Source organism: Takifugu flavidus, chromosome 7 (genome assembly GCF_003711565.1).
Source record: "Takifugu flavidus isolate HTHZ2018 chromosome 7, ASM371156v2, whole genome shotgun sequence".
NCBI lineage: Eukaryota > Metazoa > Chordata > Actinopteri > Tetraodontiformes > Tetraodontidae > Takifugu > Takifugu flavidus.
The window spans coordinates 13,257,212-13,282,713 of record NC_079526.1 but is presented as its reverse complement, the minus strand read 5'-3'; the positions used below and the strand labels follow the sequence as shown (position 1 = coordinate 13,282,713).

The following is a 25,502-nucleotide window of genomic DNA, read 5'->3' as shown; positions in this document are numbered from 1 at the left end:
GGTGTCAACAGAAGAAAAGGTCACGAAGGAGAATAAAACCCTGGGCAGAGACTTACATTGACAAGAGCGTACAAGGACAAGGTTGTATCGGATAACCATGCACACAAGAAAGAGGCAGAACAGCTGATCCAGATCCCTACATGTATGTACATGTAGGGATCGGGGCTCTTCATAAAAATGACAGCAACATTCAGGCCGATGCTGAGCCCACGTGTGGATTTTAAATGATATACAAAAGATTAGTGACAATAAAAAAAAGCTAGTTGCTTTGTATGAGCCAATCTCAATCAAATTAACATATTAGATGTATTAACTGCTTGAAATGCCAGGCAGCATAAGCAGAAAATGCAAATGAAATTGATTTGTCTGTTTTGTTTTTTTAACCTGCATTTTTCATGTAAAATGTGTTAAAATGGACATGATAATTAAGAATTTTAGATGACCAAATGACTAACTGGCTGGAAATAACTCTACACTTGTTTTATGTCAATGTTGTAACAAATTTATTTTAAATTTAGAAACATCACAGTTTTATGTCAACCTAAACCCTATTAGCAAAAATGAATCGATAGTGTGACTTTACTGCTCGCTGGGAAAATAGACCAAATTCTACGATGATCAACACCCGTCGTAGTTGATGACTACCAAGGCGGAATCAACAATTGGCTAAATCGATGTTTCAGATTATAATATCAAACCAATATATTTACAGGATAAAATACTTATTTTGCTAATTAACACGAATGCATTCTTAAACAAGTAAATCTGTAATTGTGCAAAGAATGGGAAAATTTCCTATTTTTCACGGAGTCAGGGAACGCCTCATAGTTCTTTGACCTGACGTCACCGTGCCGTGCCCAATCAGGTCTCGCAACGAATTCTTGATCGTGACGTCAACAGGAAATGTACAGATATTCCCATAGTTAAAAGAGTTTTAGCCTTCATTTTCCCCTCAAACTAGATTTGGCTGTAGAAATGATGCAAACCTGGAGTCTCGTGTCGATCTGTGTGCTGCTTGGCGTTGTTGTGAGATGGGGCGTCTCGTTAAATTCCTATTCAGGTACGAAGTGTTTGAATCTGACCAAAAACACGCGGAATCCCATTTGTTCATGTCAGGATACCCGCTCACCTTTGTCTGAACACTATCCTGGCGAGGCTGTTACACACTTTATAAACCCCCTCTGTGGCTTGAGATGTCGTCACCCGCATAACGCGCGCGTGTGTGCGTGCGTGCGCGCCTCTTAGCTGTCATTCACCGACGTAGTCCTGCATTCAATGGACTAACAGCTGACATTTCTCTCTCCAGGGGCGGGGAAGCCTCCGATGTTTGGGGATTATGAAGCCCAGAGACACTGGCAAGAAGTGACCTACAACCTCCCCGTCCAGGAGTGGTCAGTGTGCAGCCTCCTCTTTATTCCCCTGGCTGTGCATCACTGAACATATGAGGTGTAGATCTCTGATATTTGTCCCCTCACAGGTACTTAAACACCACTGACAATGACTTGAACTACTGGGGCCTTGACTATCCACCTCTCACTGCCTACCACAGCCTGATCTGTGCTTACCTGTAAGAGTTTACATCAATGTTTGTGGAGATCTGTCGATTTTTTTTCTTCTTTTCCCATATTGATGAATTCAAATCATCTGATTGTGTGCATTTTAGAGCCAAGTTCATAAACCCAGAATGGGTGGAGCTGCACAAATCCAGAGGTTATGAAAGTCCTGCACATAAGTTATTTATGAGAACTACAGGTACAGTAAACATACGTGAAAGTCTCCATGGTCAGAGTCGACGTCTAACGCAGCATAACTTTCTTTTTATCCCCAAAGTCCTGCTGGCTGATTTGCTGATCTACATCCCTGCAGTGGTTTTATACTGTTTATATCTGACTGAAGGAACAGCTAGAAAACAGGTAATAAATAGTGCTGGTGTATAATGACGTATAATGACAGTAACGAAGCATTTCGAGGAAGTTACGACAGGTCCAACTGCTTTTACAGTAGAGTTTAGTAATATTTTAGCTACTCCTGAGTGTATTCCCATTCTATTCCCATTTTTTTAAGTTTCTTTTATTTATTTATGTTAAATTTCACAGTCATTTACTGAACCTGTATCAGAAAATGATCTTTGTGACCCATTTCTGCCTCTGCAACACAATCTTGCAATTAAAAGTATATTAAACAATGAAACTGAGTAGTAAAATAGGAGCTTAGTCACTTTTACATGTTCTCTCTCTACAGGTTTCAATTTTGCTCTGTTTTCTTCTCTACCCTGGATTAATCCTCATTGACTACGGACATTTCCAGTATCCTTTATGCCCTGGCACATTTATTTATTGCTCAGTCTTTTTGTTACCTCTTATGAAATGGAGGTGTTCAGGATTGAATTCACAGACTATGGAGCCATTAATTTGGTTGTGTAAATAGAATATTCAGTCATTTTAGTGTTGTTTGCACCATTAAAAACACAACTCATTCAAGTTTGAATGTACTGATGGTTTGGCAGCCAGCTAGCCAGTTTGCTAACTTTGCGCCAATGAAAGCATATTTCTAATCATTAAACAAAAAAACTTGGCACCAATTACATTGTTATATATAATACTGTAACACAGATTCACCATCATGCTGTATATAGGTTACAGTTGACCTTAACCACATCAGGTATAACGGTGTGAGCCTGGGTTTGGCCTTGTGGGCCATTCTGGGTCTTGGCCTGGGCCGCGACGCTCTGGGCTCTGTCGCATTTTGCCTGGCTTTGAACTACAAACAGATGGAGCTGTACCACGCTCTGCCTTTCTTCTGCTACCTGCTGGGAAAATGCATTAAACTGGGCCTGCTGGGGAGAGGGTGAGTAGGCTCCGCCCCTTTGGTGAGCATTTTTGCACACGTATGAAATGTAAGCGCACAGTTTAGTTGAACCCTGACAGAAGGAGAAACGGGAGCCAGTGGAGGCCTGTATGTTTTTAAAAGATCACGACTCGTGTTTCAAAAAAGCAGCCACTTGCGTAGTTCATCCAGAAATCAAGAGGGTTTATTTTCATGTCTGGGAGGTCGTGACTGTTGAACCGCCTTATTTGTTTTGGCTCTACTGTTTTTGTCACGCTGCATAGAAATGTCAGCTGAGGGCTCATAGCAGATATGTAATGTCAGCCTATATGAGAGCCACGTCCCCGGGAGATCTCCAGAATGACTGAGGTAATCAGATTGGATGCTGTTACTGGTGTGTCCAGTGTCTGTTTATCTAGTAACAATGTACCAAGGGCATTTAGTAGCAAATGGAGAGCTGGATTAGAAGGGCCGGAGAGGAGATATGTCCAGATGACACTCTCACCATGCCCAAACTCCTCAGCTATGCCGTGTGTGCAACTTAACCAGCAGCTTGGCGGATCCAGCTGACAAGAGAGCCTGACCTAAAGGGAAGACTTTCAGCTGATGCATGGCTTTCACTGCATTCCCGGACCCAAGGGTCAAATCCCAAATTTAGGACTTGAAGACAGTGTGTGCTGTTTGTCTGAGGACTCCCAGTCGACGGGAGCAGATGTAATCTAATGCCCACATTTATCTTTCTCATTAGCACATTGCAGTTTTGTTATTATTGTCTTTTTTTTGGCATTGTTTAGTGTGTTCTGCCTCTGTACCCCCTGCGCTCAGCGGTGACCCCTGCCTGTCTGTTGACCTTTGCCCCGTAGGTTTTTCCTGCTCGTGAGAATCACTTTGGCTGTGTTGGTGACTTTTGCCCTCTGCTGGCTGCCTTTCCTGTCTGACCCCGGTCAGATCATCCAGGTGGTCAGGAGGATCTTTCCCGTGGCTCGAGGTCTCTTCGAGGTAAAGTCGATGTTCTGGAATGAAAACCACGTTTGAGAAGCTTCATATCCCGACCGCGTTTTACTGGAAAAAACAGAAACTTTGTGTCACATTTACACCTAAACACAATAAGTTTCCGCCAGCACGATGACAACGTAGCTCAGTTTGGGTGACGTTTGGAATGTAACCCGGGAACGCCGCAAACATTAAACGGTTGTCTTCGTTGATGACGTCGGCCCAAGTCGCTCGGACACAACTTTCGATGAATCTGTGCATCTGAAGGTTTTATTCTGAGGAACAACTTCTTGCTAAAGGCTCGAGCTACCGGGGGCTTTTTCTAAGAAGCTGTAACCTTTACTTAATGGTAATTTCATCTCTTCTGGGAAGTCGGCTGCAGCGGGATTTCATGAACTTCGAACAGGATCTTTGCGTAGCGATGTTGCGTCACGCTTTCTCTCACTGCCTACACACTCCAGAGATTTGGATCCCCTGCAGGATCAAAGATAAACTGTGGAATAAAACGGTGAAAGGTCATGAGATCACGTCCACTCTAGGGGAGGTGCTGCTGTCTGGGGCTGTACGTTGAGAGGATAGAGATAAGCCGCAATCCGTGGCCTAGCTTCAGCGGACGGACCGCGTGGTGGACCGACAACTGTTGCGTGCTCTTGTGTTCACGGAACCCACGCGCACATCTTTTGACGCCATAGTTTCCCCGAAAAGACGCAAAGGGACATGTTGATTCAACCCCCTGACGGAACGGTGAGGAAAAGGAGGTTCAAAGGCTGGAGTTGGCAGCGGTGAAAGCCGCCGTCGGAGAAGCTCCTGTTGCAAACGCCAAGGTGGCACCGACCGCAAGGTGTCACGGACGTGAGAAGTAATTGAAAATTCTACCGGCGGAGCAGATGGCAGCGCGTGCTGCGCGAAATGATGCAAACATAATACACGGGGTGCGAGAGAAACTATCCCCCTCCTCGGGGAAAGCATGAGACGGCTGCCGGGCCGACCCGTCCTGAAATAATTGTGAATTTGTGCGTGTAAGCAGAAGTTTGGACAAGGGGACAGGGGTGAGGAGGACAGTTGTAAGTTTACCCACTGAGCTACATTCTGCCGTCTCACGTTGCTGCCTGCTCACAAAAATGGCACCAAATGCTTCTCCCTGTGAAATTCCATGCTAGCTTCTAGGTAGAGTGTGTGTTGCCTTCAAGCGACATCCAGGAACATTCCCGTCGTGGTTATTTGGAGCGGGGAAGCGGAGAGGGAAGGCGCTGAGACAACACGACACTGGACGGTCCGGTGCTGCTGACCGGGCCGCCTCGAAGATCCACACAGCTGTGCTGCGAGCAGCTGTAGCACGCAGACACAGAGAGGGCCCAGAAATAGGCTTTCTAGACCGGGCCACCCACTGGATCCATTCCCTGGGAAATCATGAAGCTGATCTAGACACCTCGTGTCTGCTTGTGTGATATCGGGGCACACGGAGGCAGCTCGGACCTCAGGATCATCTGATACCGAGGCTGCCGGCACAACTGCTTAAGCACTTAAATCAAATGAATCTGGCAGCAATACCCTCATCATCTCCGATAAAGCCCAAGCGCTTTTAGCTAACATATCTTCCATGTCGTTCGCAAGCGTGGAAGGTGTGATCTTCCGGGTTGTTGTGAAAAACAAGACGAGACTTGAACAGAATGAGGTGTGAGTTTCGAATGTTTCTGCCAGGACCTCCACACAGACGATTGCCTTTGTCGTTTCGCATTAATGCGCGTTGAATCTGACCATTTGTAGCGTTTGGAGACTGTTAAAAAATATTGATGCACGCAGTTTAACAAGCCCGGATTTAATCGGGGCTCCAGTTTATTAAAGTTATCAGTTTTATTCTACATTTGTTTCAGTTTTTTAAGCATTGCTCAAATGAAAATAAACGCTGTATTTACGATGCTATTAAATTCTTCTAATTATGCAGTAAAATAATTCCAAAAAATCAATTAAAAGATTAAAATCTGTTTCCCCCTATAGAAAAATCTTGCTGTAATAATAAATTCATTATTAACAAAATGCAATATTTGTCATTTAAAATAGCGAGTTACGCGCACTGTCCTGTATTAAATTTAATTTGTGTGTGTGTGTGTGTGTGTGTGTGTGTGTGCGTGCGTGCAGGATAAGGTGGCCAACACATGGTGCAGCTTGAACATCCTGATAAAGATCAGATCCATTGTGTCCCCTGACGCTCAGATCTACCTCAGGTAAGCTCCGTCCCTCCGCTTCTCCCTCTGCTCTGAGTTCAGGGTCAAAGATTCATGAAGCTGAATCGGTTTGGACTTTTGCAAGTCCAGAATTCCAACCACCGCTCGATTTTCATTATGAAAGGGACATTTGCGATCGGATAACTGCCCGGGCAGAAGCAACAGGGCGGAGGCTCTGCACCTTCTGCTCATTACAGAATTCCAGGAGGTGCTGGAGCGAGTTATCTCAACCATCAGTTCCAGAGCCTCTCCAATCACAGGCAGGAATATGTTGACGCTCCAGTTGTGTCATGGTGGAGCCTGCTTAAATAATCTAGCCGGCTAAATTTAGGAGTCTTGTGTTTGGAGTGTGGATGTGTTTGTGCCAGACTGTTAAGTCCGGGGATCAAGTTGGACTTCTTTGACTGTAGTGTATTTCAAACAAATGAAAACTACTCTTGTCTTTTTGGCACAGGAAGTGTGGTGCTAAATGCTCTGGTGTGGGTTTACGCTGCAGAGAATGAATCAGCTGTGCAAACTGATCCGTGTCCTTCCGGACTGCAAAGCCCTGCCCTACACAGAACATACTCCCTGTTATACTGACTTATACTTGCTTCACTCTTACTCTCTGCTCCCATCACCCTGTCTGTGGCCCGCCGCCCCCGTGTGACCCCTCCGCACGTTCGCTCTGACACATACTCGCCTCCTTCCGCTGGCCTCACCCCCAGCAGGTGACAATTGAAGGGTTAAACTAGGGCCTGCTAACCCGAACCGGGGGCCAGTATTTGAGCATTTCCCACAAAGCCAAGCTGTTCGCTAGGTTAGCAGGACACGAGAAGGCCGATCTTAAGCTGTTTGGGTTGTGTTTCAGCACTGCTTGCACTCTCCTGGCGGTTCTGCCGTCCTCCGTCAGACTCCTGGTGAAGCCCACCTTCTGGCAGTTTAAGCTAGCTTTGGTAAGTAGACTCCTCCGTGCCGGGTTGGACTTCTTCACCTCAACTCTTTGAGTTTTCCGTAATAAACTGGATTTGTGTTATCGGCATATCCGCAAACACTTGGCGGGTGGGTGAAGCTGACTCGGATTCTCAGTTCTTTTCTTTTCATTTGCAGGTTAATTCATCTCTGGCGTTTTTCCTGTTCTCCTACCAAGTCCACGAGAAGTCTATCCTCCTGCCGGCCTTGTGAGTAAAGGTTTGGATTTCCTGGCTCAACATCACCAACTACCTGTGTGTTGCTGAGCTCAGAGGAGCCCCCCATCTCTCTGTATGTGAACCACAAGCATGTGCAACCGGTGGAAGTGACATCGTCTTCTTGCTAACTTTGGGGGTCATTCAACCTCCATCATCATGCTGGGGGTGTGACAGAGTTTAGACGCATTTATCAGAGTGATGGCAGCACTTTCATGTGTGAGACACACAGCCTTTCACGTTTGTGAGATTTGTTACTTCGCTACCACCCGCACAAATCTCTCGGGCCCGTCGGTTGAGATTGAAGAGTGGCGTAGATTTGACAGCGAGGGATTTGGCTCCTAGATCTGGGCTCATCTATTAATCTAGATTAGGATAGATTGTTGCTTTATTAACTATTGAGTTATACCTCGCACCTGTCCTCCCAAATCAATCAGTAATGCATGTCCAGGGATTAGGAAAGAATGGCAGGCGACAGCTCAGGGCATTGTTTGCGCAGGATCAATTATTGGGCTGTAACAGGATCGCCAAAGAGCACCGGCTGTAATTACGGGCTCTGAGAATGGTGGAAAGCGTCCCAGTCGCTCACAGTGCACAGCTAGCATCAGCTAGCAGTGGCCCGGCGGAGCTTTGATGTGAGAGATACATTCAGAATGGCAACTTTCTGCTGAAACGCGTCGGCACCTAAAGTTTAGCGTGCACGCCAACCTCCCGGCTGCTGTGTCACTAGTGCCAGAGTAACATCCACACGCTGGTTTTAATTCCACGTGCGACAGAAAAGCACTTGACTTCCTTGTGAGACACTGTCAAAAATTGATTGGTTTTGATGTCTTATCGGGTTAGTTTTGATTTACACATGATATTAGTTCCCATCCGACTCCACTCTTGAATGCTTTGCTACCTTTTTACTGTGACATAACTATTGCACATTTATCACTGTGCACGTGCAATTCCAGGCCCGTCTGTCTCCTGCTAAATGACCTTCCCCTGATCAGTGTTTGGTTCCTGCTGGTGTCGACATTCAGGTAAGGCTGAAGATGTGGAGAAACCTTTATTTCTGGTGATGTTTTACATGATACGTTGGAATATTATTGGACAAAAACAAGGCCAAGAGTCTGTCAATATCCTGACAAAGTGGCAGAAACAAGCAACATAGTTAATCTTAAAATAAAAACTAGTACTACTAATTGTAAATATTTAATAAACTACACTGTCATGTGCTACATTTATATAGGGGATGAAAAACATATTCTGAATGTCCCTGTTGCTTTACAATATTAGCTACACTTTATGCTCGTTAGCTTGTTTAACTTGTGACAGAATAAACAGAATAACAGTATTCGGCACTATCAACGAAACGTGATGACATATTTTTAATTATTAATCACTATAGCTGTAGCAAAACCCAGAAATTCGGAGAAGTGAAGGAGGTTCATGTGTCTGGGACGTTTACAGGACAAGCTCATCCCTCCTGAACGTGCTGACACCAAATATCCGTCAGCGCCAGTCATTAAACTAAGTCAAACATTTATTTTCATTGATATCTATTAATAAGCCAGAACAAATGTACATAAACACTGACTTGCTGTGTGTCGGGGGCTGAGAACCTCGAATAGAAAAGGCGAACCGTGCTGCGAGTGCTCTGCCTAACTTTCACCAGCTGTTGTTAAATTCTTCCGGCAGCACTAATTGTTGTGCGTGTGGTTTAGTATAAGGGTATCAGGGGATTACATGGCATAGTCTGCATGCTTGCTGTCTAAGTGTGCAGGGACAGGAGGTCATTCTGGAGCTGCTCCCCAGTACAGTCTAACTCCACATTATCTGCATCCGCTACAGACCCTGCTATTAAATAAAAAAATACATCTTTTGTTAGGATAATGGATGCCTAGCCATAGCAATTACAGGAGAGGAGAATGTAGCCAGTCTTGCTTAAATGGGCAAAGTATGTATTTCCAAATTGTGAAACAATTATCTGTTGAATGGCTCCTTATCTGTGGGAGTTAAAATCAGAATGAGTGCTTTGTTGTAGGCCCGTAGGTTTTTACAAGCGGGGGCGACGTGCGATTGTGTGAGTCAACTGTTGTTCTTGTCCGTGCCCCTTCGCTAAACTAAGGCGAGCTCGGCTTGAACGTCAGCGCCATCTTTCCTCGGAGCTCAGGCTGCGTGTGCACGGCTGCAGGATGAAAAGCCGCTGCGGTTCAGTGTCGCCCTTCTCATCCGATGGGATGCATTTTGGCAGTGTGGCGTTAAAATAGTGCCACTTCCTCATATGAGGTTTACAGTGATTTAATGAAGCTGTTTGGATGGTTCTCCATTAAAATGCTCAATTGTTCCTGATCCTGTCCTTCTATGCAGCATGGTACCTTTGCTTCTGAAGGACGGGCTGCTGGTGCCGTACGCCGTGACCTCGCTGGCCTTCCTCTTCCTCAGCATCCGGCTGCTGTCTGCGCTGGAGCGCTGCTCAGAGGCCGAGCTCAGACTGGGAGCGTACCGCAAGCTGCTTTTCTTCCTCCCCAAACAGGACCTGGGCTGTGTCGTCAGATGGAAGGTCGGTGTGAGGTTCTCTATTTATTCCTCACGTAACTCAACCTCCATTGAGCTCCTCCATCCAAGTTTACGTCTATTCAGTGCTGTCACGCGCTGCATGTAACACTGTAGAGATCATTAGCATTTAGCTCTTTAATTAAAAATAAACACACTAGTATAGGAAGGCTCATTTCAAGGGCATTTTTAGAATGTGCAATAATCCATAATTCTACCTTTTTTTTCTCTTGGAATTTCCTTTAATACTGGACCCTTGGAGCCCCTGACACCCCGTGGGTGCTAGAATGTTGCTCTGTTGTGTTTGTGCACGTCCCGAGAACAGATACTTTTATACTTTTACTAACAATTACTAACCTGCTACATAGATGGCGCCAGATCTCACACATTGGTACTCCATAGACTGTCTGATCTAATGTGGAGGTGTGAGAAAATCCAAATATTAACTCTTCTAAAGTGACCATCCTTAGTTAGCACGTAACCACTGTGTGCACCAGTCTTTTATGGGAGAAGACTCATGTTCTTTTACTGGGAACATGGCCGACATTACGCCTGCTGAAGAGTAAAATAAGCAGCGGCCGCGACATCGCCGTGTGTCTGCTCTGTTACACGGGCGGAGGAGGTACAGCTGAGGCGGCGTGCTGGTTTCATGGTCCCAGGTGGCCTGTACTACTTTAAAAATGGCATTAGACCTAATGCAGCCATGTAGGAAGATATACCCAACTGTATAAATAAAGATCATGTGCTGCTGTAAGCTGTGTAAGCTGTGCGGGGATGAAAGCCCCTGCCAGCCAAGGAATTATTTATCACTTATTTAGGTTTCCACAGCATCTGAAGGGTCTGCGCTGCCGGCCCCTCGGTGACAGGGGCTCCATTGGGTGTCGGAGATTAAGAGGAGGTGTCTTTTAATAGTGCGCGTCATTAACACAGGTCTGCCTAGATATATTTATTTACACAAGAAGCATAAATATAGCGAGCTCCCAGCTAAGGCGATTGGGTTTCATGGGTTTGGTGGGGCAGGGAGTGTGTGGACACGAGGTGTTTCCTCCAACTTACTCACCAACTTGTCTCTGGGTCATAAAGCCCAAATAGACACGCCGATGATCTCACTGCTGCCTCCGGCTCTGTTGTTGTTCGGGCCTCCGTCTGGACGGGCGGCTCTGCAGCAGCAGAACTTATTTTAAGGCAGCTTTCAAATCATCAATGTAATGGAAGTCGTCCAGGGATCAATATGCTGCGTGATAGGGGAGCAGTTTAAATCATTCTGCTCCAGAATATGGATTTATTTGAGCAGTAGATCTGGATTAAAGTCAGCCATTTTTATTGATCGCCATCTTGCGGAGTGTTTATCATAGAAATGGCACATCCAGAATGTCCATCCCATGTTTGTTACAACCTGACAAGGATCCAGGTGTCTTAACATCAGTCCGTTCTCTCTTTCAGTTCTACGCCAGCGTTGCAGTCATGGGGGGTCTGAGCGCGGCGAGCGTGACCCTGGCTCCTCCACCCCGTCTGCCTGACCTCTTTCCTGTCCTGGTGTCCGCTGCTTCCTTCCTGCACTTCGTGGGATTATTGATATATTTTCACATCGTTCAGTTCAGCGAACCCGCCAAAAAGAGCCACAAGAAGAACAAATGAGGAGCTTTTTGGCTAATTTTGTATCCAAAAACGCCTTTAAAACTGAGCCCGTGGAAACCCAGCAAAACCGTTAACTGGCTGGAGATTTAGGGATGCCCAGAGGTGTCGCCCAAGCTATTTTGGATAAAGCCTGGTGGCGTCTTATGAATGTAAAATAATCTCCTAAAAACTAATGATTGTGAGGAATTTTTTCTCCCTCTTTGGACCAATAATAGTTCATAACTGTGCAGATGAGACATTTAGAAGGAGCAGCAAAATAAGGCCCCAGCAGACAACACTGGTTTTAATGGTAATCATTTAAAACACTGAGGCTTTGACTGTAGCTCATATTTGGTGCTTTAATATATGCGCTGTCTGGTGCATTATGATGTAGAATTGTTATACTGTTTATTTTTACAGTGACCTTTTTCTACAAAAAAGTTTGGTGTAAATAAATTTCTCAATGACCTAAAGGAATTTTTCGTTGCTGCATTTTATTGATGACTTTTCACCCAACATTAAATGAACCACTGCAGAAACAAAGACAATACTGGTACAGAAATGGACCCCCCCCCAGTTCAGAGTTTTAGGTCCTAACCTACGACACGAAGCCTGCGGCAGCGCAGCATCAAACCTCCATCACCTCATAGCAAAACATTAGTTTTGTTTACGAGCGCCGGCTTTGTCCTTCACGTGGCCTCTAAAGGTGATAAAGTGAGAGCTACACGATCTACCTTGGGCAGAAATAGGAAATGTTGCTGCCAACACCAGCTGTTGCTCATAGGTTGAGTGGAGCGGCGAGGCCTCAGCCAAATAAAGAGACCTCTGTGCTGTGTAGGAAGGCATACAACCAACCCCCCCCCAAAGAAATTTGCTTTTCAAAAGGTGTTAAAGTGCACAGGTGGGAAGGACTGCATACTTTTAGCCCTAAAGGGTATGAAGGTTGCCATCTGCAAGAACATTATTTGCACAGCGTTGCTGCATTGTGGTTACTGTAGAATCAACATTTGTCAGCTGACAGGCAGAAGCGCCGCCATCCCAGACGCCTCGCCCGCACATGAGTGACGGCTACCCAGACATTCCAGCCTCCCGACTGACAGCGCTGATTCCACATTCATCTCCCGCCTGATCTCCGCGGGATCATACGCACAGAAGGTGAAGAGCAATTCCATTTGCTGTCAACGGGCGAGGCGCCGCGGCAACACAGACCTGGGGAACAGGGGAGAGGAAAACATGATTATAACCCCACTGCTGATATCACACACACACACACACACACACACACACACAGACAGTGTTGACAAAAAAGGAAACAGGAAGCCTGTTTTCCATAAAGCAAAGTGATCTGTTAATAAACCATTTTTCTGTCAGTACCTCAGCCTATGATGGATTTCAGAAACTCGTAAGAGCTTCCCTTCTTCACACTTCCTGAAAGGAGAGATGGAGGATTTGTAGTCAATTGCAATGTTAAAAAAAACACCTTTTTTTTTTTTAAATCAAATGATGCTCAGGTCAAGATACAGAGTGGTGAGACGATTTCATTAATAGAGCAAGAAGCAGTCAGACTCCTCAGGGGATGGACTCCTCCCCCACAGAAGTAAAAACATGTTTCATAAAAGATGGGAAAATGTTCCTAGTTTCCAAAAATGGACCCATAAATCACGGCGACCACCCAGCAGCCCCATGGACCCCACGAATACCTCTGATTTGCCCCTGAACATAAGCAGAGGTGTCAGCCGGTTCCATCTGATTGGCTGAAGACCTTTAAAACAAAGAAGTTCCACCTGAGCCTTAACTGCAGCCTGACAGTCAGGTTTTCCCAGAAGGCATCAGTCCTACAGCACTTTCTGTAGGAACAGTATCGTCTACCAACGTCTCTCATGATGCAAATTGATTAACGGCCCTTTTTATTTGCCTCCTACCTTTAAAAGGAACCTCTGAGATGAGGTGTGGTGATAGTTCCTGAATCAGAAAGTGCCCTGCCAGCGCAGTGGATCGAAGGCCACCAGCTTCTCTTGAACCTAAATGGCCTAATATACAACTCCCTCCTCCCCTAATTTCAACGGTGGAATCATAAAACGTCGGGCCGGTATGTGGCAAGTGTCTGTGAGGCCTGCTAGGATTGATGCGTCCCAGTCTGGGCGCCGCCTGCACCAGCCGCCCCCCCCCCCCCCCCCCCACGGTCCCATCACTTTCATCAAATCTTAAGGAATTTCCTTTTTAATGCAGGCCATTACTGCCAACATACAAATCTTCCCCATCCATGGCCTGATCAATTTTTACACTGCTGAGCACTCCCCTTTCCCCTCATTTTGTCACCCTAATATTCCCTTTATATAGGCCGCTCCCATTGGAGAAACTCCAATAAAAATATGATGCCGTCCTGAGGACGCGTGCTGGTCCGGGTTCGGCGGCCGCGTAAAAGCTTGGGACGGTATCAAATTTGTGTCTGTGGTAAGCAGAACTGTTTAAATGTTATTTATTTTTATGTCCCTACGAAAATATATTGTGAAGGGCAACATTGATTTAGAACATAACCGTGTCTGGAATCGGGGTTGCAGGGGCAGAATTTATGAATCCTTTGCACAACTCCTTTAATTGAATTTTCCAAATCTCACACCACACACAAATAATCAATACCCACCGCGGAGGGAAACTTGCCTCAGAATTATTAGGCCTTTCTTTTCCAATTTTGAAGTCATCAGCACATACAGATGCTGCCGGTATTTGTAATACGGCAACTCTGCCCTCAGGATTTATGCTCGCATCCGCAAGAAGCCACGTCTTTAAAAGGCTTAGCTGAACTTTCTTTAGACTGGCAGGAGAAGTATAAGTGCTTCTTAATTGGAGCCTCTTAAGGTGTGAAAAGGATGAAGCAGGATAGGAAGTGATATAGGAGGAAGGCATAGTGGGGTTGGATAATTGGCCTTCAAGGTTTAAATGTCCTCTTGGATTTACTCTGCAGCCTTGGCAGCACGGTGGTGCTGTCAGCTTTACGCCCACACCGGGGGGGGGGGGGGAGTTCGGACATGCTCGCTGGGATTTCAGAGCAGCTGATGTTAGCAACATAGTCTGCGTTAACGTGAAAAATCCACATTTGCGACGTTCACATCCGAAAACCCCAAATTGGAATATAAGCAGAATTTTAAACAACACGTCTCACACAACATTCACTTTTAGCTGCCAATTAATAAATGAGTAAATATTCCCTTCAAACATGTCCTGCAGTCTGACCGGATCCAATTCGAGCATTTAAACGAGCCATAATCGATTCCTGCCACCAAACAAACCGTCTGATGTGATGAATCTACTGCATCAACATGTCCCTAAAATATAATAGTAGGTCTGTAATTCATGATAAGATCAGGATAAGAGAACACCCGGCACATTCTCTGCCGTCCTCCGCCTGCATGAAGCTCTCCAGATCCAAAGACTTCCCTGTTTTTTTCCCAGCAGAAGGAAGAAAAAAAGCCTGGGGGCAGCAGAGAATCTAAGCAAACACTTTACACTGGGACAGAATCACGCTTCAAGATACCATCAGCATCATCTGTGTGGATTTCATGCTCTCTGCAGATATAGGAAGCGAGTGTTCAGCTGCTTTGAATCACTGTTTGTTTACTTTAAAAAGTGTGTCTCAATGCACAGAGTGCCAATTGTCTTCGGCAGCGATCCGCCATGACATTATGAAGTCTGTTGTTGTAATGAGGCTTATGCAAAACTGATACATTTCATGGATCCCCCCCATGTGACAAAAATGTGACATTCCTGTGGTGCGCATCCACAATGCATCATGTACGTTCAGCACCCTTACTGGAACTAATTAAAATAATTTCTGACAACCTTATCGGAAAACAGGCTGGCCTCTTGATAATAGCCCCTATTAATTTCACACAAGTCGCCATTGTGCGATTAGATCACAAGAATTGCTGGGCTGCAGGCGCAGTGTGTACCTAAAATAATCCATTCTCCCCCAAGAAATATGATGACTTGTTTGTGCAGCCATAACAAAATGTTTGTCTCCGATTGTTGCTGAGCACACGATCACCTGGACCTCTGAAACAAGCCCCCATTGATGGTCAGAGGGTTGAACAGCGGAGCGGGGAACACAGCAAACAGTGAGACAGTAACCAGAGGGGAAGTCCTCCAGAATCAGCAGCCTCATGACTGCAATGGTTTCATGCTCGTCTTCAAACCGACTAACGACCGGGACCAAAATGTTTTCTTACAGCCATTTACAGATGTAAAGATACGGTCAAAATCACACCCGTTGAAATATATGGAAGGACGCCAGAGACGGGTGATGTGAAGGAAGAACCGAGGAAAAGAAGGAACATTTTCTTTACATTCTGGCCAAAACTCACCCGGATGCAACCTGTTTGTGTCACTGATCGGCAGAAACGTTACCTTGAGCCTGAGGTTTATGGTCTCGATGGAGTTCTTTCAAAGATGATTCCACTTTGGAAGCTGGAAAAGGTCAAATTATTCACTGAAAAAAGGAGAATTTCTTCCTTTCAGAGAGACAGAAATTGAGTTTAATGTGTTTTTTAATCTGGGGAAAATGCAAATGATGGTTCTTGTGTCATGTTTGCAACAGCGTTTCACTTCTCTGCAAACGTACTCAGCTCTCGGTGCCTCTGAAGCTCCGTCTTCAGCCCAGCAGAGGAAGAGTCGGTGAGGAAGAGTTGTTCACTGCTGCCCTCTTCTGACTAATTTCAAACAATATCGAGATCGTGAGAGGAATTCTGGCCGCAGCGCAAGGAAAATAGTTTAAAAGATGAGAAGATCACTCCAAATATGGATTATTTATGAATAAAAATAATTACAGCTCGAGACAAAAAGGATTATTCCAACTGACCCCAAAAGAGATTATCGGGTATGTAATGAAAGCCCCCCTCTCCATTATGGGATGTGAAAGAGACAGAGATATTTCTGCACTATTTTAAGAACAAAGAAAGATTCTTCCTCACCAGTATTTCCTCCAACTCTTTCCTGGTCTTGATGAATTCATCTGCCGATCGTTCCAGTTTAGATCGCAGGAAGTCCAGTCTGGTCAAAGCAAATGAGAGTAAAACCCGAGAAAACCTTCAACTTTTAGCACTTCCATCCTTCTTAAAAATCCTTGAGATGCCAACGCAATCAGCTGATAGGGCAGAACAGCTGAAAATACAACCCAGCTATGCCCCAAATGACCCTGGTTTGACATAATCAAATGTCTGTTATAAATGTACAGTAAATCCAGCTCATGTAACATTATGATGGGACTATAAAATTAAAAAACTAACGCTTGTCTTGGCAGATGGGCCAGACACCAAATGTCTGATTTGACTGAGGAAATGGCTCTTGTGTTAAGTGAATCTTATACAACTATTTTTAGTGCTATGTAAATCACTGATCATTGCGCCCTTGATGGATCTCTGTCATTCCGTGTCTCCTGTCGTTAAAGTCTGATATGTCATAATGACCATCGGGAATGTGTGGCAACTGAAATATAGTCACTCATTAAAAGATTTGCTCTGCGTAAGCCTTCATCTCACTGCTTTACTTTCCATCTCTTTGTTGTACTTTTCTGGCTATTATTAGAAATGTGAAAATGAAAGCTCACTTTTCCAACTCTGTCTGCGGCTCCTTTTCTGATCGTCTTTTGAGTTTTGTCTTGCCTGTTGATTAAACAACACATCTTTATTGCAGCCTGGAGAACACTGATATACAGTATTTTACTTGAGAGCTGAGTGGGGAGGAAGACAATCCCTTAAAATGCAGCAAAAGATCATTTACACAGAAATACTCTGTCTGAAATAATCTGATCCTACCTGTGCAAACATATCTCCAACTGCTGTCATTATTTCATTGTGACATGAGGTTGTATGTAAAAGTGGCGTGATCTTTGTCACATGGCAACAAATATAACTGCTAACACACCTGTTTGGCCTGCAGACTCAGCCAGGGTGGGATGCTTTTTTGCATGTACGGGTATTTTGGAAGCTTTGGGCTATTTAGGACAGGAACAATTTTGAAAAGCAATAAGTAAATAAATGCAGACTGAAGAGCAAAATGCGTGCAAAAAGGAGTAGAAATAAAACCAGTTCTTTACTTACCCGTTTCTCACTTTCCATTGGAAGAGCTCCTTTCACGCTATTAAAAAGTTTGGATATTTAGTGCGTGCCTTTATAATTGTTCAAAGTAATAAATTTCGGAAATAATAGACCTAAAGTTAACAATCAAATCATAAACTATAACAAGTAAAAGATACTCAGGGATGTTATACACAGTTATATCCGTCTTTGTATGAAATTTACAAAACTGGCGCCTTATGTCCACGAAAGCAGTACGTGTGAAACTGTACCCTTTACGTGACGTTCCGGATGCTCCATGAGTACAGGAGCGCTTTCCCCGAAAATTATTAAGGGAGAAATACCATTTACTTTCGACTTTAATGAAGAATTTGAAGTGCCTTTGTTGCAAAAATTATTCAACTTAATCATAGATAAGTACGGTCAACATACGGAAAGGTTTATGGTTTGTTTCTTCAGTGCTGAATTTTGTGGGACACCGTAGGGAGCTGTTGTTTACCTAGCAACAGATTCTCTGCGCTAATGATTGACTTACTGATGCTGTTGCTGATGTTAAATTAAATACACGGAACGATCTTCTCAGTCAGCTTTCAATGCGCGTTGAAAACTACATATATTTACCAATCGTCTGGTTTCGAAGCTTAGGGTGCTAACATCGCTAAAGCTAAGTCTGTTTTGTTTTTTTAACAAAATGTCTCTTCAAGAGTCATTCCGCACTCCGGATGAAGAAGAAACCTTCTACCTACACTGCAGAGCCGCATATCTGTCTGTATTCAAATCAAGTTTGATGAATATATCTTCAAAACAACAGTTGTGTCGTGGTAAGCGTCTGCTTATGTACAGTCAAATCCCATCTTTGTCTGCAGTAACCGTGGGTGTATTTGTGTGTGATGCCTCCCCGATGATGGAGAGACCAGCAAAGTTTTGCCATTAAATCTGTTTGATGTGCTATTCCAAAATTCCTATCAATTCTAAACGTGTTTGCAAATCATTCCAAAGCACTATACAAAAGATATCACCTAGCTTTGAAACACTGCCTACTCGATTGTTGTTCACTGCAGAATTTGTCAATCAATGATTTTTCTCTCTCTATCTATCCCAAGCTCTTCAGCAAGCTGGCAGAAATCCCTCCTGTGCAACCCTCAATAAATACTGGACTCCCAAAACATCCAAACTTAACTTTGATGACTTCTGTGAAATCCTCAAATGTGAAAGGAAAATTGAAGAAACTGACTTGCTGAGGGCATTTAAAAGGATGGACGTGAATGGGGACGGCTACATCTCACACACTGAACTGGAAAAGGCTCTGACGACTGTGAGTAGCACAAGGCAAATGCAAGAAATGCACACTCTGGCATCCATTTACGGTGCTAAAACATCAAATTAAGCATTAGAAATGTTCTCCAGTTTACAGTGTAACTCTAATTTTCCTATTAAAATGAATAAGTTGCATCTTTCAGAGAGGAGAGAAAATGACCACTGAAGAAATCAGCACTATTTTCTCATTACTTGACATCAACAAAGATGGAAAACTGAACTATCCAGAAGTAAGTTTATGCTACGAGTTACTCTGTTCCTGACTTTTGTAACCACTTATCAAGTATACAGTACAAGCCTGTGACATTCATGATTTTGCCGTTATTCTACATGTGACATTGTTAAATAACACCTAAAATAACTTTGTAGCCTCAGGAGAAATCTGTGTTTACATCTCGATGGAGGTCTGTTCCCGTGTGTCATCGTCTTAATGCCTGATTCCTTCCTGTTGTCAGTTCTGCAGACTCTTTGTATCCACAGTAGAACGGTGCGAGGCGGCAGCTTTGGAGAGGCTCGAAGCAAATGCAAAGTTGAAGAGACAGAACTTTGGCAGTCAATCGTACAGCCCTCCGAAGGGCTCCGTCTCCTCCTCGGCCGCGGGGACGTCGCAAACTGCAGCGACTCTCCTTCCGTCCTCAGAAACGGCCCAGGAGGAGTCGCACATAACACCCACGAAAGGTACACAATCGACAACGCCGCACAATGTGAGATATACACACCGCTGAGCAGATTCACAACATGTTCAGGATTTTTGATGCCTTGTGTGACCACAGACACTCTAGAATGGCTACCTGTGCAGCACGTAAGGTCAGGAGCGGCACTAATGATCTAATGCCCATTCAGTCTACTTCTACAGTCTACAGCGATTAGTTTTATTTAATAGCTGTGTTATTGATCGATTTTTCACTCCCCATGTGACAAATCACCTCATTAGGACAGGCAATACATCATAATAGGAACACAATTAGGGGTGATTGTTTGGAGGGAGGAGACCGTAAAGTGTTGTGATTTGGGCAATAATTTCTGCCGTAACGAGATGGGACAAAATGTCTTTTACGCTGGTGGACGATGGTCACCTGAACCCTGTATGCACCCTTAAGATATAAAAATAGACTCTTCTGCTTGAATGAAAAGTTCAACATGCACATTTGGTGCTTTTTGAACTGATTTTTTTTTTTTAATCATCTGAATGAACAGCCAGGGACAGACCCCCAGCAGGATGATAGATGGGGTTGCTTTAAGTGGTCAGTCCATGTTCATGTTATTGATTTGGAGGATTCCACCACTTCTCACTGGGGAGATGAGGACGGATTTCACAGAAGTGGAGAGGAGGGTCGCGTCCAGCAGCACTGCAAAAACAAATGAGCTCCCACACAGTTGTCTGGATTATCACATTATTGCGCCGCTCCCACATATTGATTTATACCCCTACATTTGAACAAGACTCTGGCACAACAGTGTGGCCCACTCACACGTGTTGAATGAGTTATTCTGGAACCTTCAAAACAATTTTGAATGCTCATTTGGTGAAACATTAATCAGACGAAGCTAGTAGGATCTTGAAAAGTGTGTTTTACCTGTAAGAAAAATCACCTTTCATGCCAATTATGTCAACATCTTCCCATTTCTTTAGTATAAATATCTGCCACCAATTCTTTTTTCAATCTTTGACAGCAGACTTGATTATTTCTGTGCCAGGGTAATTTGCTTGGAAGCATATAACACCACTTTGCACCTTGATTTGTCGGGCGGTGAAACAATCAGGCACCTCATTAGTGAATTGACATTTTCTGGATTCAATTAGTGTTCCGGGGAGAAAAAGTTGTCTGAGGTAATGCATTTGACACGCCGCTGTTGTGCCATTTGTGATTTAAAACACCTCCGTAATTAATTGAAGCTGAGCCGGGCTGAGATCACAGTTTTCCCGCGCGCAGATGCAACATCGCCGCTTTCACTCGGACCTCGGCGCCGACTTGTTGGGAAGACTGATTACCGTGTCGATGATGTTGTCCACCTCATCTCTCTTTTCAAAATGTGTTTACCGTTAGAAGAAGGGAGGGCTGTCCTCCCTCTGTCAGTCAGCCAGAAACGCTGTCTCTTCTACCGCAGCAACGTTGACGCTCCAGAGTCTTCGTTATGAATCTGGGTCTTATTGTTTTGTGTTTGGAAGGTTTAAAATGCTTTCTATGCTTCGCCACAGACAGCCGATCTTCATCCCGCCCTCCTTCAGCTCGCAGCAGACGCTCGTCCCTCTCAAACCAAATCACCATGACACCCGGCAAGGCCTTGAAATTACAAGAGCCCTCGGGCTTACAGGTAATAAATAGTCCTAATAACAGTGTTGCTACCACCAAGATTGTTTCACAAGTTTTACGATTATGAGGTCATTGAGGGATAAACATATATAAGTGGAGCAACAATTACATTCCATTTTTGTCCCGTTGTGTCTCGCTGCCTTTTATGATGAACATCGCATCATTCATCCGGCACCTGGTGTGGAGGATATGTCTGTTTCCTAGTTTCCTGTGACCTCCATGAGCGTCTCCATGATAGGGTGAATCCCGTCTCCATGACAGCGGACGCTGCTGTGTGTGATGGGTGATTTTAGCACAGGATCGCTAGAGACACACTGTATTTTCCTCCGCCTGCTTTGTTTTCTACCTTTATGGCTTCACCTCAGCTGGTTTGCTCCTTTAGAAAAAATAAATAGATAAATAAATAAATGGAACGGTCCGCCATGTCCCATATCTCAGGTCAAGCTCCGTGTTGAGACAGGAGGGGACCAAACACCACGGAGGTGGAGGAATGTGCGTCCTCGCCATTTTGGCTGCTATAATGCCATGAGCTGATAATTGAGCAGCAGAGGGCTGTGTGTGTGTGCGTGTGTGTGTGTGAGACCCTCCGTGAAGCAATAACTCAGCTCTGTGGCCAGAGCAGGTGACAGCATCTGTATTAGTCTGCAGGCTGACTCTTGATGGTGACATTCATTCTGAAATCTTTAAGTAGCTGACGTGTGCCCGTGGCAATTTTCCTCATTTCATGTTGTCTGGACAAAGCACCAAAGTGTTATGGTCGGATCTTTTATGTCTCTCACAGCCCGGGATAAATACGTGGAGAAAATGGCTTTGCTCTAAAGGAATGACACGCTCCATCTTTATGGTATTTTTCTTTGTTAAACTTGGTGATTTATTGATCCATGCAGAAGGAAATGTCGCCTGTTCCAGGCTGTGTTTGTTCCTCGGTGTCCCCTAACGTGTGCACACGCCAACTGTGGTTCCCTTTAATGTGTCTCCAATGAATGGAAGAAAAACTTGTTTTGATGTCCCTGTTTCAAATTATTACCTAATTTTAGTTGTGCTGCCTGGAAAAGGACCGTCAGGATTTTACAACTAGACAAAATATTGGGATTCATAAATATCGCCTGAGTAGTCTCTTGATGGTTTTGAAGGCGCGCTGCCATGAAACTGAAATGGCTGTATTTATCAAAGTTAAATGGATTCCAGTTTTTTCTATCATGACCTGCTGGAACTGAAAGCTTTAGCAAACCGGTGTCACACTTCTGCCCCCAGCTGGACAAACAGGAGTATAACATGTTGAAGTGCATTTTACGTAGCAAATGTGAACTTTTGAAAGTATTTACTCAGGAATTCCCCTCATCTTGCTTGTTTGAGTGTGATGTGACTGACAGAAATGTCTTTTTTCCCCAGGAGTGGTACAACAGTGGCGTGAGGGGCTGTTTCTTCGTTGAGACTGACGGGAGTATCGGCTCTCTGCAGTATCAGCTCCACATCCCCCAGACCACAAACGTCTACCTGACCATCCAGCCGCTCAGCCTCAGCCGACGGCCCGGTACTGACGCTCAGTATCATTGGTGGAATGGTGAATTTCAATAACGTAATCGTCTTTATTGTCCAGATATACCGTCTTCGTGGATGGCGGTGGACACGGCTCTTTTTGTCACGTCAGCTGGTGAAGCTAAAGAGGACTCAACCTTGGTGTGTTTTACCGAGGCGAGGGACAGAGAGGTATGTTTGAGCTTCAAACGACAGATAAGAGTGGTTGAATGTTCAGAGTTAATAACCAGTGATGAAACACACGCTCAGATCAGTCAGATATGAAAATAAAGTGGTTCCATGTGACTCCTGGAGTCAATCTGACTGGAGAAACATGTTTTTTATCCAAAACAAATGTTAGTAAAACTACAGCAGCGTGCAAATGCCATGAAGTTGATGTTCTATGTGTTTACACACTTTTCTACTGCCTGATTCTTGCAGAAATATGTTTGGAAAGGGGAGCTGAATGCTGGGAGTTACTACCTGCTTCCCTTCACTAGTGGCTGCAAACTAAAGAGGAGAAATAAGAAAACAACTTCTGGTAAAGCAGTAGAACTTATCAACAGGTCCGACACAGAAGAAATTGACCTCTCCCGAGAGCTCAGGTTGGTATGAAAATATGCACAATGTTGCACCTTTAATTACCAAAACTGTACGTTGCTGTGTTGCTCATGTTGGCCACAGGGAGGCGCTGTCTGACATCTTTGACATCATAGACATTGACGGAAATGGTTTGCTCAGTTTAGAGGAGTACAACTTCTTTGAGCTGCGCACCAGTGGAGAGAAATGTGATAAGGATGCCTGGCTGGTTTGCAAAGGTCAGAATTTCTCCAAGACACACAGCGTGTGTGTATTTATGTGGGCGGCGTGAACTATGGTGAAAACTGGTTTGTTTGAAAACTCATTTGTTGTGTTGTTTATGTTGGATGAGCAGAAAACTTTGACATGAGGAAGAATCAGCTGACACGACAGGGCTTCATGGAGCTGAACCTGTTGGAGGCCACAGAGAAGGAAGGAGACCCTGCTGACCTGTGGCTCAGCCTGGAAGCGATGGGCTACAACCGAATGCTGGAGCTCGTAGATGTTTGTATCATCCTCCAGTCTTTATTCAAAGGAGTCACACATTCTGACTTGTAGTCCTTGAGTATCTTACGTGAACTCCTCTCCAGGCGTGTCCGTTCCAGATAGATGTCCACTGTGAAGCTGCTCAACCATCCATCCAGCCTGTCAGTATGGCCTCAGGACCCAGGCTTCTGAATCAGGCCCTCCAGAAGTCCATCACTGCCAGGGCTGGAGCCAGAGCACTGAGGGGGCAGGAAAGCGTCTTCATCTACACCTACCGAGGGGAACACAGGATCTCCACACTCATAGCCAACAAGGTAGTCTCCGTGTGGGGGGTTTTCTCCAGAATTTTGGTCCAGCACGTTGCAACACGTGGTTGTTGTGTGTTCCAGACCAACCAGAAAGCGACGGTTCACGTGAACAACGAGCAGAGCAGGAACTGCTGCAGCAGCAGAGGCCTCAATGTGTTTGCTGTCGAAGTGCCAGCAAGGACCAAGATGGTGAATACGCCTAAATGTCCCATTCCAGTGACAGAAACTCTCAGAAACAAAAAAATAATAATACTGAGACGATGATCAATGCAAAGACGTGTGTCCTGTCTCGTAGGTGTGTCAACATGTCCTACCGGTGAACGAGAGGCAGGACTGGACTTATAACTGTGTGGAGACTCTGCTGCCCTCCACATGAAGCTGGGAAACTTTAGGCAACAGCACAAAACAGGAGCCATAATCTATAGAAATGAGCCGTTATTGTTATATTTTACCATCTCTGCCGTAATTTGTCAGAAAGCTTTAAAGGAGGGGCCGTATTTCAGAGATGTTCAGGCATTGATGTTTACTGACCGTGTGGCCTTCAAGTAAATCCAGTTAAACTGAGATCAAGTTGTGGCTCAATGGCCACCTTAGTTTATATCTTTATTATCATTTAGAGGAAGTTGTCGTTTGTAAAAGTCAGCTGCTTTAAAGTTGCTTTATAAATCAGAATTTTAGCTGCTCGGTTAATTTGTACGATTTAAAAAGTGTGATTTTTTATCTCTCTGTATAGATTCATGAAACCAAAAGATCAGAGCTGATGTTATTTAACTCTACGCGTGAATTTAGCTCCAGAATATTCAAATATCCTTTGACCCTCTTGGTTCTTTGTGTCTTCCTGCATGAACTCTGCTGCTTTGGCCTCTCTGCTGTCGTCCCTTCGTATTAATGTAGAGATTCGGGGTTGTCGGGGCGGCGCATACCTTTGTGTTGCGCTAGACATGCTTTATTTGCCCTTGGCCTTTCCAATCGAGGGCAGTCCCGACCTTCTATTTATACCTTTCGAGCCATTATTTGACCTTTGACTTTCAGTGCTGAAACAGTAGAGGCAGCTAACTAAATGCCACACGGTGTGAGATGTATTTAATGTCCGGAGCCTCTGCTCTTCCTCCCAAACACAAAGTTTTACTGCCGCTGCTCAGGGTCGTCTAACTCCATGATGCCCCCCCCCCCAAAAAAAAAACTGCCGCTGCTTCATTTTTATAAAAGCAGCCCCACAATTAGCACATGCCCCACATACGTGGTTAGACGTTAAACTTTGCTCCTTGTGATAATCAGACACTGAGGCAACAGGCAAACACAGCCGAGGAGACCGTTTCTCAATATTGTCACTGAAACGCAAATAGACTCGTATGTCGATATGTCTCCCTGCAAAAGTCTCAGAGGTTTGTCTGAAATGAAAGGATTAAAAGGTCAGAAGAGTCTTCAAGCGTGACTTAATACCATCAGGAAGTGACTCTGGTGGATTAACGTCCTCTCACCAGCTGTGACGTCTCGTTTTGAGAAGGAAACGTGTTAAACTGAACTGATGGTTCAGGAA

The 25,502-nt window shown here is 44.6% G+C and overlaps 2 protein-coding genes across 2 annotated transcripts; both read left to right on the top strand.

Annotated features, from left to right (window-relative positions):
• The first annotated feature begins 850 nt into the window (after nucleotides 1-850).
• alg6 (ALG6 alpha-1,3-glucosyltransferase) lies at nucleotides 851-11,845 on the top strand. Its single transcript, XM_057037954.1, has 14 exons — nucleotides 851-1,060; nucleotides 1,307-1,391; nucleotides 1,478-1,567; nucleotides 1,664-1,752; nucleotides 1,831-1,913; nucleotides 2,242-2,306; nucleotides 2,662-2,847; nucleotides 3,690-3,825; nucleotides 5,959-6,044; nucleotides 6,895-6,979; nucleotides 7,134-7,204; nucleotides 8,167-8,235; nucleotides 9,566-9,758; nucleotides 11,195-11,845. Exons 1-14 carry the CDS (start codon nucleotides 976-978, stop codon nucleotides 11,387-11,389), a joined length of 1,518 nt encoding a protein of 505 aa, XP_056893934.1. The 5' UTR covers nucleotides 851-975; the 3' UTR covers nucleotides 11,390-11,845.
• A 6,073-nt stretch (nucleotides 11,846-17,918) lies between these two features.
• efcab7 (EF-hand calcium binding domain 7) lies at nucleotides 17,919-24,777 on the top strand. Its single transcript, XM_057037952.1, has 13 exons — nucleotides 17,919-18,260; nucleotides 18,543-18,754; nucleotides 18,900-18,986; nucleotides 19,212-19,434; nucleotides 20,957-21,072; nucleotides 22,464-22,605; nucleotides 22,672-22,781; nucleotides 23,031-23,194; nucleotides 23,274-23,407; nucleotides 23,524-23,672; nucleotides 23,759-23,968; nucleotides 24,044-24,151; nucleotides 24,258-24,777. Exons 1-13 carry the CDS (start codon nucleotides 18,131-18,133, stop codon nucleotides 24,336-24,338), a joined length of 1,866 nt encoding a protein of 621 aa, XP_056893932.1. The 5' UTR covers nucleotides 17,919-18,130; the 3' UTR covers nucleotides 24,339-24,777.
• The last annotated feature ends 725 nt before the right edge of the window (nucleotides 24,778-25,502 follow it).